The following is a 13047-nucleotide window of genomic DNA, read 5'->3' on the forward strand; positions in this document are numbered from 1 at the left end:
TAAGTTTAATTAGTACTAACACGCATTTCTTCAATCATTTAAGAACAAGAGTAACATGGCTTCTAATCCAATCACAATAGCTAACCATAAGCGGACCATAAACACCCCATAGTTTCCATGATTAGCGTGATTGATTAATTAATCACCCAGAAGCATTTTCAGTCAGCTCATCCACAAACAACTGTACATTCCGGTCCGATGAGCCGCCATGGCCCACTGCTTTCCGAGCAACCTCCTTCAACGCCACCGCGTTGTTCCTAAACTCCTCCGACCGAGGGCCGGCAAGGATGTCTTCGATACATTCATCCAGTTCTCGAGCCGATCTCAGCCTGACCCCTGTCTTGAACACATCCTCTATGAGCTTCGCGTTTGCCGGCTGGTCGGTCCACTGCAGATAGGCTATCAACGGCATGCCTGAACATACAGTTTCGAGGATCGAGTTCCATCTGCAATGAGTGACGAAGCAAGCGATGGCCGGATGAGATAAGACCCTTGGTTGTGGACACCATGGCACTACCAGACCTTGCTCTTTCGTTTCTTCTTGAAACCCTAGCGGAAGTTGTCCTTCCCCATCTTTCGTAGACCATTCCGGTGGCTTCACGACCCATAGAAATGGATGTCTGGCGTTCATTAAACCTGTGGAAAGAAACTATTAGCATATGTCATGCGACAAGTTAACCACACTTCCGGAAAACTCTCCCCCCATTGACTGTAGAACCAATACATACTTCTAATCAAGTTTGATTAATCATCTTTCTCGATAGAAGCTATTTATCAATTGCATTTTAGAGCATATGATCGTCAGGGCTAGTCTGGTATAATTAGTTTAACTAATGCTATAGATTTGTCTACGATCTAGAGAAAAACTGAAGTTGAACCATTAAATAAGTTGGTCATATTCAACACTCGATAAGAGTTTGTCATATCACTTGACACGTTAATTTTATAAGTTTGCCTTTGATTACCTAATATTATTCAATGAGTTTATGCAGTAACTTTTATTATGTTTTTATTGGATTAATCTTTGCCTACAGGCAATCGAGATTCTCAAACCTGTTGCTATGTTCTCCATCAGCTCAGCCGGTAGGACGAGAATGCTACCAAACGACACGTAAATCACCGAGGATTGTCTTTGTCGATCCAACCACTCGATGCATCTCTCGTCGGATCTCCACATCTCAATACCAACATCATCTTCTCGGTCTTGACCAAGCATCAATGGAGGAACCAGTGGACCAACTGGTCGTATCGGACAAAGCTCGGACATGGAATCTACAACATCTCTTTCAAGCTCATAGAATGAATTCGCCAATACCCACTTGAACTTGTTCATGCTTAGGGCAAGAAACGCCTCATACAATAGCTTCTCAACGCTACCGAAAGGGTTGTTCGGAAGCACGAAAGATGGAAGATCTTGCATGCCTAACAATGGCAACCCCGGTAACTCCAAGCGCATTTCCGGGCACGTCAGGATTTGGAAAGAATTGAGCTTGTTATAAAAGCGATAGTATATGCCATAGAGCGCACAGGGTTGAATCCATAGCAAGGCACAGGGAACTCCGTGCTCCGCCGCCACGTTGGCGACCCAGGGGACAAAAGGGTTCGCGATGATGCACAAAAGGTTGGCGCTTCCAGGGTTCCCGTAACGCTGTTTGATCAGGTTCGAGAGATTAGCGGGCCCAAACTTGGCCAAGGACTCCATGTAACAGTCGAGGTGGGTCCTCCGGTCGAAGTCGATGCTGAGGCCGTCCGAGTAGTAGAGGAGCTCGATCCCGGAGGCGGAATCCGCAGCGGCCGAGGAGTACCTTAGCATGCGGTGGCGAGCTATTTCGGTTGTGGCGAGCTTGACATTGATGCCCTTGGAGAATAGCTTCATGCCTAGCCTGAGCATGGTGTTCATGTGGCCTTGAGATGCGAATGCAACCATTAGAACATGGTGTTGCTTCTGTGTCTCATCCATCAGAGCCCTGAACGCAACAAGCACGCAGAGGAAAGAGACAGACAAATGATGCAGATAGAGAGGGAGAGTGTGTGTGTGTGTGTGTTTGTGTTTGTGTTTGTATGGAGTGAAATGAGCATGTACATGTAAAGGTTAATAAATATATTATATGATGTTGGAAATTACCGTACGCAATGACTTAATTATATCAACGTGAACCCTTGAAGAGGACATAAACATCACCTTATGTGCGTCGTATTCTGTGAAAATTTCATTGGTTTAGGACAATAGCCTGATTCAACCTGCTCCCATGTTCCCTTTGCCGTTCAATCGATGTTTGTACGTAGACTAGATCGTTCCCAATTATTGGAGAAAATTACCAAAAAAATCCTAAATCTTTTGCAGTTGTACCAATTCAGTCCTAAACCTTTTTTTTTTGCTAATTCAGTCCTAAACCTTTTGCAAACCAGCCAATTCAGTCCTTTTGGCCGGCCGGTGCTGACGTGGCCGCCGGCCGGCGTCCACGTGGCAATATTTTAATATTTTTTTTTATTTTCGAATTTTTTTTTCCTTTTTTCTTTTTTTTTTCTTTTCCTTCTCCCCCCTGGCTGGACAGGCCAGGGGGGAGGCTCGCCGGCGAGGGCCCGGCTCCGGCGAGGCGAGCCGGGCCCTCGCCGCATGCGAGCTCACCATGGGGCGAGCTCCACCCTCGCCCGGCCAAGGCGAGCTCCGCCTCGCCGGAGCCTAGGCAAGCTCGCCCGCGAGCGGGCGAGCTGGGCGAGCTCGGGAGGCCCTCGCCCAACTCCGGCGAGGCGGAGCTCGCCCGCCATGGCGAGGGCCCAGCTCGCCTCGCCGGGCTGGGCCCTCGCCGTGAGCCTCCCCTTACGGACGGCCGGGGGAGAAGGAAAAGAAAAAAAAGAAAAGGAAAAAAATCGAAAATAATAAAAAAAATATTAAAATATTATCACGTGGACGCCGGCCGGCTGCCACGTCAGCGCCGGCCGGCCAAAAGGACTGAATTGGCTGGTTTACAAAAGGTTTAGAACTGAATTGGTAAAAAAAAAAGGTTTAGGACTGAATTGGCACAACTGTAAAAGATTTATGACTTTTTTGGTAATTTCCCCCAATTATTGCGCAACACATTCTCATGAGGTTATTTTCCTAGTTTCATTTTATAGATGCTGTGTTGGCTCCTTGTTCTCGAATGGTCGACGATAATTCATTAGCTGAACATATGTGTCTGAACTTAACATCGCTTGTTAAACTGTCTTCTAGTGAACTAGCTAGACAAGTAAGAAAAGCTAACAAGCTGCTTTTAAGCTTCTAATTTTTAAGTACCAAAAGCTACTACAGTAACAATTTATTTAATCTTCACCAACTTTACCTGTCATCTTGCCTTTTGTCTTTCGTATGGCATCTTGCCCACCCTCAACACATTCTAATTGAATAGAACTATATCATATGTATGGGTCAATGGAATCATTGGTCGAAGAATTCATATGCAAAAACACATGAATAGATCGAATGCATGAGGATAAGAAGCTTATCGCCTGTATTGATTACATAACCTTTGTACAAAAAGTAACCAATGTCATTTTACTCCAAAAAAAAAGAAGTAATATCTTATGTCTATCTGGGTATATATTGGAATCTTTGTTAGCTCACCAATGCCACTTCATTTTTTACCTCTATAATTGTCACGTGGCATATTACAAGGCATAATTATGCCGCATGGTTCAAATTCGACCAATAAACTTTAACTTATTGTTTTGTTATCTCCGAAATTCTTTTGCTTGAGTTTGGACTCTAAAAATTGGATAGAGAGAAAATACATTCATATGTACTCTTAAATGATATAGTTAATCTAGAATGTGGTCTCTTGATTATCCTCTTGAATGGTGTAATGTATTTATCTAAATTATATTGTTTCACCACAAAACCAATATACATTTTTATATTATTAATAGAAAAAATGATGCATGCACTTAATTATGTTAATAACATTAAGGTCTCATTTGTTTCATGGAAAATGAATGATTTGAAAATTATTTTTCGAGTCATCGGTTCCATATTTTGATAGCAAATCCGACGGTCTTTTTCTTTTGGGAAAAGCTACCAAAAATCCCCAAATTATTTGCACTATGACATGTTTACTTTGAACTTTTTTTGTCACATGAAAAACCCTTATTCAAGGTTCCATCAATAAGCATCGTTAAAAATCTGCTTACATGGACGCTAGGAAGCAAACGGTATTGACATAGCACACATGTGATTTAAGTGAAATGAAAATGACGTCGTTTTGACTAAAAAAATCATTTAACAGAATCTTGATGGAAGGTATATGACACACACTCCCAACAATATAAGTACAAGTTTAGGATGTTTCCGTCACAAGAAAAAGTTTATGATAAATATATCACATGGAGAGTTTTAGGTGGCTTTTGCCCTCTTGTTTTTCTATAACTAATCTACCAGTCCATGCAAGTCCCATAAATCCAATTAGAGGATCGAAAAATTGCCCCTCAAGCTAAAATTTCTTTTTCTCACAACAAGAGTCAAAGTCACTTTAGATTTTTCTTCTTTTGGTCTGTCTTATCTCTAATTCTCTTTTTTCTATCAAATTTTTGCTATGTCCCTTTGCAAGGAGTTGAACTTCGCACCTACAATATTAGCGTGTCCCACTCCCGATTCCCTGCCACTAAGCCGCCCAAAGGGCTTGGTCAGTTTAGATATGCGCAATTCATTTTTGGCCAATTCCACAAACTAATCCTAAACTCGACCAATCGAATGTCGGATAAAGCAACCGCGTTTCTTAAACAAATTCCAAGGAACTTTCGTTGTCAACGTCGAAAAACCACAGCACGCGTGGGATGATTCCGCGGTCTCTCATCTCATTTGCCGGGGAATATTATTATATGCTTTTCACGGTTTTGACATTCGCTTCCGACGGTGGTCTTTTACTTTTTTAAATACAACTAAGAAAAAATCGGCCAAAAAATTCATAAATAAATTTCCATCATCAAAATCAACTCCTTCTTCTGGGCTTCCTTCCTTCTTCGGACGGGACACATCATATCATCGGAAGCAACAAGTCGCGTGTTGCCACATCGGAAATTCACTCCCGGCGGACAGGAATCGTTTCCACGTCGTCGCCTTCCTCCCCTCCTCTCCACAAAAAAAAAAGGAAAGAAAAAGTTTTTCGCCTTTATTATTATTAAGCTTTGCGCAGAATCGATTCAATAATGTCGAACTGCAAATGCAGTCATCTCTTTCTGCCGTTTGCTTAATCCACACTCAAACTCATTGGTCTCCTCTAAACACCACCAAACGAACGTGGGGGCATTCTCTGTTTTCGTGGGCTTCCGCTTCAAGAAACGCACATTCCCTTCCATCGCCATCTTCCTTCTTCCCTTCATATTATACCTTTGAGGCAGAGACCCAGTTCTCCTTTCGCATGCCCATCGTTCAAAATCACATCTTTTTCCCGAATTCCTGCGGATTTCCCCATACCCATTATGCTTTCCTGGAGACTTTTCCTTCTCTTTCCCCTTCTCTGTCTGTCCCTCGCCGAGGAAACGCCCGCTTCTCACGCGCTCCCTCGCCCTCTGATCATCGAATACCCCGCGAGCGCGAAGGAGGTCGACGAGGGACAGGTCAGGCTGCAGTGTGATAGCTGGAGATTCGCTGTCGAGGCCAACAATGTCAATCCGTGGAAGACGATCCCGCAGGAGTGCGCGGATTACGTGAGGGACTACTTGTTGGGCAAAGCGTACGGCTTCGATCTCGATAGGGTGTCGAACGAGGCCGGAGTCTTTGCGGGCAGCGTGGAATTGGGTGGGGACGGGAAGGATGCGTGGATCTTCGACATTGACGAGACTCTGCTCTCCAATCTTCCTTACTACGCCGAGCACGGTTTCGGGTAACAATTTCGGCTTTGTTCTTAATTGCTTTTGCCCTTTTGTCCTGATTCTACTCATTAGTGCGGAATAAAGATTACATTCATCTGCTTTCAACGAAAAAGTTTGCGCCTTTCGCACGAAATAGTTGCATTCCAAGTGTAAAATGAATATGGAGGAAGTCTAGACCAGATTCCAGAGGCGAAGAGGGTTGCACAATCGGAGTTCAACGCAGTTTCTCGTTAAAAAAATAGAGAGCTAAACTTGGAAATAAAAATGCTAGAATCTTTTTGCATCTGGTGTACTATTCATAATCATCCTTGAAAATGTCTTTTTGTTTCCTGCTGAGAAGTGATTGATTCCTGATTGGGATTGTTAGTGGGAATTTGAACTTGTAGCTTGGAGGTGTTTGATCCGGTCGAGTTTGACAAGTGGGTTGACAAGGCGGAGGCACTGGGGATACAGCCAAGTCTGGAGCTCTATGAGCAAGTGCTGGGCTTGGGTTTCAAGGTCTTCCTGCTCACCGGGCGTAGTGAAAACCAAAGAAGTGTCACCGTTGAAAACCTGATCAATGCTGGGTTTCGGAATTGGGACAAGCTCATATTGAGGTTCGTAATATGTTCTTCTCTCTCGTGAATACTTGGACTATTTTTAGTTTCATTTACGTTCGTTTTCTGAATGCAGTTACCCAGTGTGGATTTGTGAGAGTATATTTCTAGGTTTTTATGTGTTGTGTTTGGATAATTGTTGTGTATACTATTTCTCCTCGAAGGACACGATTGCATTCATGCACATATTGGCTGTTGAGCCGCTTTGCATTCTCTAGGATTGTGATTGGACTTGTTGATAACTTGATATGGAGATCTTAGCAATAGAAACATGAGTAGGCTCATGCATGTGCTTCTTGCTAATTATCGATTGGTTTCCACAAACTTTTGATTCCCTCTTCTTTCTGGTGGTGATCTGCATCCAGGTAATGACCTTTTTATTATTAGTTTTGAGCGGTGAAAATAACAAACGAGGGGCTTAAGGCGTATCATTTATGCGATTATCATCAGATCCAGTGACAGTTTAGAAATTTTTATACACGTTTATCGTTGGATGGATTGCACACGGTTGAATTCGGTTACACGACTATTTGTAAGTACGTGTGTCATCCATCTAACGATGATTGTGTAGAAAAACTTTTATACTGGCAGTGGGCCTAATAATAATCCCAATTTGTTCTAGTTTCGCTTGTGGAAAGTTTACCGTGCTGATAATCCAGCTCTGGAAAATGTGCGAAGTGTGGACTATTTACTTGTGTGGATATGGGCTTATGAAGAATGAGCTTACTTTATACTTGAGGAAAACTAGCAGCCATCATCTCGTTCAATGGTTGAGCAGTTGTCTAATTGTAGACCTGATAACATAGGAAATTCTTCTTTAATTTGTTGGGTTTCCACTTCTGTCCCAGAAATCGTCTGTTTCTTTTGAAACTGTTCTGCAAGTATCCACGAGCATCTTTGCTGTATTTTCTTTTGATTTGGGCGTCAAACTCTAGATTGAAATCCTTTATTATCCCGGTCTGGAAACCTCGTGCCTAAGTTATCCATGCTAAATTATCATTTTGCCCAATTTGATGCAGAGCATCTGATGATCACGCCAAACGAGCAGTGGCGTACAAATCGGAGAAGAGGGATGAAATGGTGAGGGAGGGATACAGGATTCTTGGGAACTCTGGAGACCAGTGGAGTGATCTACTGGGTTCCTCAATGTCCATTCGCTCCTTCAAGCTTCCTAATCCCATGTATTACATTCCCTAGAGCACCCCTTTCTAGGAAAATGTGGTTGCTCATTGTATTCTTCGGATGGTGAAAGCAATCCGCAGTTAACAAACATGTGAATCTGCTTTAGCCTAATGGCTTAATACTATGTAAATGCAACAAAGAGATTGTAGTCACTTTCCTATGCCAAGCAATGTGCATCCTAAGTTCTGAAATTCCGTTAAAACAACAAATACAAGACTAAGGTACCAGTACAGCGACTGTCAAATATCCTTAGCACAATCAACTTGATTACGGATAATGTCAATATACTGAAACTGTTAAGGTAAACAAAATGAAAGTTCATGGAGCTTTTTGTAAATTCCCTTTGAATTTTCTAGCAGATGGGTTCTTCTTTTCCCCTCTCTCTGAACATGGTATTTATTCGGGCTCGGCTCGTCCTGGTTATACGTCGGTATGTCATGTGTATGCTAACGCCGGACATACACGACACAGATGATCTTATGCAGGCTGATAACAAAGCTTGAGAGAATGCGTGCCGCTCGGAACATGAGCTTCAGAGCATGGACCGTGGCCTCTTCTATACAGATTCACAGAAGACCCGAAAACAAGAGAGAGAGAGAGAGAGAGAGAGAGAGCTTTCACTTTTTGATGGTCCAGATCCGCACTCTTGTTTATGGTCGGCGCTTATATGGAGGAGACCACATCGACGCATTGCCGTATTTGTTCGATTCTAAACGCGCGCGTGCACTTTTGGAAGGTAGTGCATGTGATCTTTTCACCATCACCTCATTCGGCCATTTCACATCGTGGGTTCACCGACATTTTTCACTTTTACTTCTAAACTGGACTTGAAGATTCGAACTTTGCATTGTAATGAATTCGGGAGTAAAGTTAATTTATCTTGTAAAATGAATGATTTAAAAAATATTTTTTTAAAAATATCACTTGTACCACATTTTGAATAAATGAAAAATATTTTCATCGTTCATAAAAAATATTTACATACGAATAATTGTTGATAATAGAAAAAAAAATTTATTGACAAATTATTTCAAGAGATACAAGTGATCATTTTTAAGAAAATATTTTTAAAATTATTTATTTTTCGCGAAATAAACGGAGCCTAAGATTAGAACCTTCACTTCCTAAACGTTGATTTAGCGATTTTAACTTGTTTTCGACTTTTGGGCATGGCCAACGTGTTGGGGTTTATTCCATATCGGTTGTGAAAGGTGCTGACGGTCAATTCATAAGTGTAAGGGAAAATCTCACCCTTTGAGCTAACTTTTGGAATGATAGAAATTCAAGATCACCCGACACAGATATTAGAGCTCGGCCATAAGGTTGATGTGGGTACATAGTATAATTTCTTTCTTTGGCAAAATTTCTCTAGATTCAATTTGTAGGTGAAGTCTAGACCGTAGTACCCTAGAGGAGATTATTTCCAATGCAAATCCAAGAAAAATTTGGCGGCGCAAATAAAAGAGCCGTCCGTCTGGGCCCACCGCGGAGCAATTATGGAGATTGTAATCGGGCCTCTTTCCAGTCCAGCACGATCCTCTTTGTGGGCCTCCACGTGGGCGGTCATAAAGCTGTGGCCCACTTCCTTTCCCCTCCATCTGATGAACATCACGTAAATTCGTCCTCAAAAGCTTTGAGAGGAGTGAAAAAATCACCGAGAGTCATCTCTCCCTTTATTTCCTAGGATATCTCTCCCTTTATTTCCTAGGATAAATACACTAAAAATCTTAAAACTAATAATGAAATATAATTGAGTTCTAAAATTTTCAATAAATATAATTAAATCTTAAAACTTATCATGAGTGTGCAATCAAATCTTAACATTCTCAAAATGTATAATTAAATCTCAAAACTTGTCACAAAGGTGTAATTGAATTCTAAAATTTTCAAAAAGTATAATCAACGGAAAGACTTGATTGAACCAATTTGATAAGTTTTCGAATTTGTTTGTGCTTTTTGAAAATGTTAGGATTCGACCCCACTTTCACGACTAGATTTAGGACTTAGTATTTTCGTGATAAGTTTTAGAATTTAGGATGTATTTTCCCTTCTTTTATTCTTTTTATAACGAGGAGTATCAAGCTATTTAAGGCGTTTTTCTCTTGAAAAAGTTAGAATTACTGGGTGGCGCCCGTGAGAGAGAATTCTTGAGACTAGAAGGCGAAACCAATTATTATCATACTGGTTTTGGGGTGGAACAGGCCATGAAGTTGTTTGCTAGATGCTTACGTAAAGAAAAGGTCTGAGCTTTCCTCTTCTTCACCCCGGGAATTCCATTTCCATTCTTGTTCTAGGAGGGCTTACGACCAATGCCAGAGCATAGGCAGCTGCGCAGTTGAAGAAACAGCGAGACAGTGAACCGCAGCTCGGGATCTGCTGTCGTACCCAAAGAAAAAGAAGCAGAGCTCTCTCTCTCTCTTTCTCTCACTGTGCAAAATGATGCATTTCTGTGTTTCTTGATGTTCTTTCTCTGACCAGTGGTGGGTTGAGGTCCCTTTTTGGTGGCGATGTCTTGTCTGAGAATGGAAGCAGCTGTAATTTCCAGAATCTTGGGTTCTGCAGCCCCACACAAAGTTCTTTTCCACCTTAGTCTTTTTGTCTCCACCCACCTCTAGATTCTCTCTCTCTCCAAGTCCATTCCAGTTCCTGTTTTCTCAGCAGATCCACCAACTTTTTCCAGTCCTCGCAACTCCCAATCCGCAAATACCGGGCAAAGACCCCATTAGCATTAGCATCATCGACTCTCAAAGCTTTGACTTTTGCTTCTTCACAGTGATACCCATCGAGCATTGCACCCATGAAATGAAATCCAACCACTTCCTCACCCTCATTCTCGCGCTAACCGCCACCGCCCTCCTCATCCTCCTCTCGCTCTCCGTCTACATTTTCCACAGAGCATCGTCGAGGCCCAGAAGCGACGCCGGCGTCGAGACCCAGAATCCCAAACGCGAAGACGTGGGCCGCGAGCCGCCGTGCTCGCCGGAAGACCTGATCACGTTCCAAGGGGGCGAGGACCTGACGATATGCGACATCCTGGAAGCCCCGGGCGAGGTGATCGGGAAGTCGAGCTACGGCACTCTGTACAGGGCGATGTTGCAGAGGAGCAGCTCGGTGAAGCTGTTGAGGTTCCTGAGGCCCGTCTGCGCCGCGAGGAGCGATGAATTCGGCGACGCGGTTCGCTGTCTGGGGAGGGTCAGGGGCCCTAATTTGGTGCCCCTCTTGGGGTTTTACGGAGGTCCCAGAGGCGAGAAGCTTCTCGTTCATCCTTTCTACAGGCGCGGGAATTTAGCAGATTTCATTCGAGGTACTTGACTTCATTTTCACTCTGTCTTTTCATTTTCCTCTGTTTCTTGCTCTGTTTGGTCGGTGAGAATATCCTGGAAAAGTTAAGAGCAAAGTTCCTCTCTTTCTGGGTGACCATACTGAAAGGTTGCTGGGTTTTTCTTCTTGAAGACTTCTAGAGATCTCAAGTGTTTAATCAAAGAAGGTAATAAGATGGTAAAAATGGGGTTCGGTTGAATAATGGCAAGATGAAAACTTTTCATGTGTAAGTGGTCCCGGAAAGTGTTCATTGATCAATCACTGTAGATTTTTCTTGCATAGGTTAGCAGTGTCTGCCTGTCTGGATGATTGATCCGGCGTTGTTTCTGCGTGTCATGTAGCGACACTGCAGGTTTTGCTTTTGCCGTCTGGCACATTGTTGCCTTCCTTCAATGGAATTGGTTCTGCACGTCCTGTCCCATCTGTCGAGAAAATCCAATTCCGATTGAATTATTCAGTTGGGTGATTAATTTGCTGCTTGCTTCTGAGCGAGGCATTTGCATTCAAAAGAGAAGCTGTTTCAGATTATGTAGTAATCATTTTTCACTCCCGCAATTATAAACTTTTAGAGTTGATTAAATTTGTTTGCCTTTTCTTACGCTTAATTTTAATGGAGTGTTCCAAGTATAGAGAGACAATCTGAAGTATTAGCTTTCTTAAAGTTGAATCTTGACAATTTGAGTGCTTACATTTTGTTGTCTCCATGTTGGTTAGCTTTCGATTCCTGAACGTTTATGTTGAGTTGAAGCAAATTATGTTGATATGGCAGATACAAATGGTGGGTCTCACAATTGGGCAGTCATTCACGGAATTTCTGTTGGCTTAGCCAGAGGACTGGATCATCTTCATACCGGTTTACAAAGACCCATGATCCACGGAAATCTGAAGTCCAAGAACATACTTTTAGATCGAAACAACCAACCATACATCTCCGATTATGGCCTGCATATACTCCTTAATCTAGAAACTGGTCAACAAATGCTCGAAATTGCAGCAGCAGAGGGATACAAAGCTCCTGAGCTGATCAAAATGAGAGATGTTAGCGAAGAAACTGATATATACAGTCTTGGGGTTATCTTTCTTGAACTCATCACAGAGAAAAACCCGATAAATGATAAAGCATCCCCTGATGAAGAATCATATCTACCAAACTATGTTAGAAGGGCAGTCCTTGATCATAGGCTCTCAGAACTATACCATCCAGACATCCTCCTCATGGACAGCTGTGGTGAAATTAGTGCAGTTACGGAGGAACACATTCTGAAATTTTTTCAACTGGCTATGGCATGTTGTTCTCCATCCCCTTCTTTAAGGCCAAATACGAGGCAAGTCCTGAGGAAGCTTGAAGAAATCGGGACGTAAGGAAGTAATCGTTTGAAAGAAGAAGTACTGATCACAAAATTGTTGACGTGACATCTGATTTGGAGCTGGATACGATGGTGTTGAGATTTCTTTTTCCTGAATCTAGCATGGCGTAGCAGTGGTGAGTTTGAAGACATTGACATTCCAACATTTTTTAAATGGGTATCACCATGACGCGAGAGTGGTGATGAACATTGCAGAAATTGGAGAAGTGGCAGTTGAGTTGAGGCACGCCCGAATTATTTTTGTCCAGGAAAATTCGGCGAACAAAGATTGTCAATATCACTGTACCTCGGTCTGATGTTGTGATTGGATGTTTATCGTTGGGTCTTCCAGAGGTTCATTGTGAGCTATAACAATTTAGTCTGTGCAAGATTTCTGGGATTAGTGATTCTTCAGCTAATCCTGTCGTGCTTTCGCGGCGGAAGAGTTTCAGTAGGATATTCTTTTAATGTTGTGATTACAGATACAGGATGCTCAGTTTCTATCCATTTGCATTTCACTGATACTGCACTGACTCCCTCTCTCTCTCTCATTGGTGGTTGCGAGTCACCTTTGTCTTAATGAGCAAAGTCTTATCTGGATCCATAGCGATGCGAGGGGTCGTTCTGCTATATTTTATAAAAGGGACATTTGAACAGTCCGAGACAATTGATGCCAGGCCTTAATTTTGTCTAAATCCAATGAAGATATAATAGCTCAATCAATAGGGTCGAGACCGGACAGCTAAGGTAAGGTT

At 42.5% G+C, this 13047-nt stretch overlaps 3 protein-coding genes across 3 annotated transcripts; 2 read left to right on the forward strand and 1 right to left on the reverse strand.

Moving 5' to 3' along the window:
* Window positions 1-142: 142 nt before the first annotated feature.
* LOC115664422 (UDP-glycosyltransferase 84B2-like) lies at window positions 143-5337 on the reverse strand. Its single transcript, XM_056303022.1, has 3 exons — window positions 5273-5337; window positions 1054-1967; window positions 143-636 (listed from the first exon to the last, which is right to left on the reverse strand). The coding sequence occupies exons 1-3, from the start codon at window positions 5335-5337 to the stop codon at window positions 143-145; spliced, it is 1473 nt and encodes a 490-aa protein (XP_056158997.1).
* LOC115687523 (acid phosphatase 1-like) lies at window positions 5171-7777 on the forward strand. Its single transcript, XM_030613125.2, has 3 exons — window positions 5171-5858; window positions 6234-6443; window positions 7463-7777. The coding sequence occupies exons 1-3, from the start codon at window positions 5455-5457 to the stop codon at window positions 7638-7640; spliced, it is 792 nt and encodes a 263-aa protein (XP_030468985.1). The 5' UTR covers window positions 5171-5454; the 3' UTR covers window positions 7641-7777.
* A 1962-nt stretch (window positions 7778-9739) lies between these two features.
* Window positions 9740-12814, forward strand: LOC115687622 (putative kinase-like protein TMKL1). Its single transcript, XM_030613260.2, has 2 exons — window positions 9740-10929; window positions 11716-12814. Exons 1-2 carry the CDS (start codon window positions 10428-10430, stop codon window positions 12306-12308), a joined length of 1095 nt encoding a protein of 364 aa, XP_030469120.1. The 5' UTR covers window positions 9740-10427; the 3' UTR covers window positions 12309-12814.
* Window positions 12815-13047: the final 233 nt, after the last annotated feature.

This window comes from Syzygium oleosum, unplaced genomic scaffold (genome assembly GCF_021117445.2).
Source record: "Syzygium oleosum isolate NSW1041296 unplaced genomic scaffold, Sole_v2.1 Sole_v2.25, whole genome shotgun sequence".
NCBI classification, from domain to species: Eukaryota; Viridiplantae; Streptophyta; class Magnoliopsida; order Myrtales; family Myrtaceae; genus Syzygium; species Syzygium oleosum.

What these genes read in the sequence shown, in the direction of transcription:
- LOC115664422 (XM_056303022.1), bottom strand. Translation starts at nt 5,337, where the DNA reads ATGGCGATGGAAGGGAATGTGCGTTTCTTGAAGCGGAAGCCCACGAAA. An exon ending in AAAACAGAGAATGCCCCCAC is followed by an intron (nt 1,968 to 5,272) that starts GTTCGTTTGGTG and finishes TGTTGCGTTCAG; the next exon opens with GGCTCTGATGGATGAGACAC. An exon ending in GATGGAGAACATAGCAACAG is followed by an intron (nt 637 to 1,053) that starts GTTTGAGAATCT and finishes TTCTTTCCACAG; the next exon opens with GTTTAATGAACGCCAGACAT.
- LOC115687523 (XM_030613125.2), top strand. Translation starts at nt 5,455, where the DNA reads ATGCTTTCCTGGAGACTTTTCCTTCTCTTTCCCCTTCTCTGTCTGTCC. An exon ending in TACGCCGAGCACGGTTTCGG is followed by an intron (nt 5,859 to 6,233) that starts GTAACAATTTCG and finishes TTGAACTTGTAG; the next exon opens with CTTGGAGGTGTTTGATCCGG. An exon ending in TGGGACAAGCTCATATTGAG is followed by an intron (nt 6,444 to 7,462) that starts GTTCGTAATATG and finishes AATTTGATGCAG; the next exon opens with AGCATCTGATGATCACGCCA.
- LOC115687622 (XM_030613260.2), top strand. Translation starts at nt 10,428, where the DNA reads ATGAAATCCAACCACTTCCTCACCCTCATTCTCGCGCTAACCGCCACC. An exon ending in TTTAGCAGATTTCATTCGAG is followed by an intron (nt 10,930 to 11,715) that starts GTACTTGACTTC and finishes TTGATATGGCAG; the next exon opens with ATACAAATGGTGGGTCTCAC.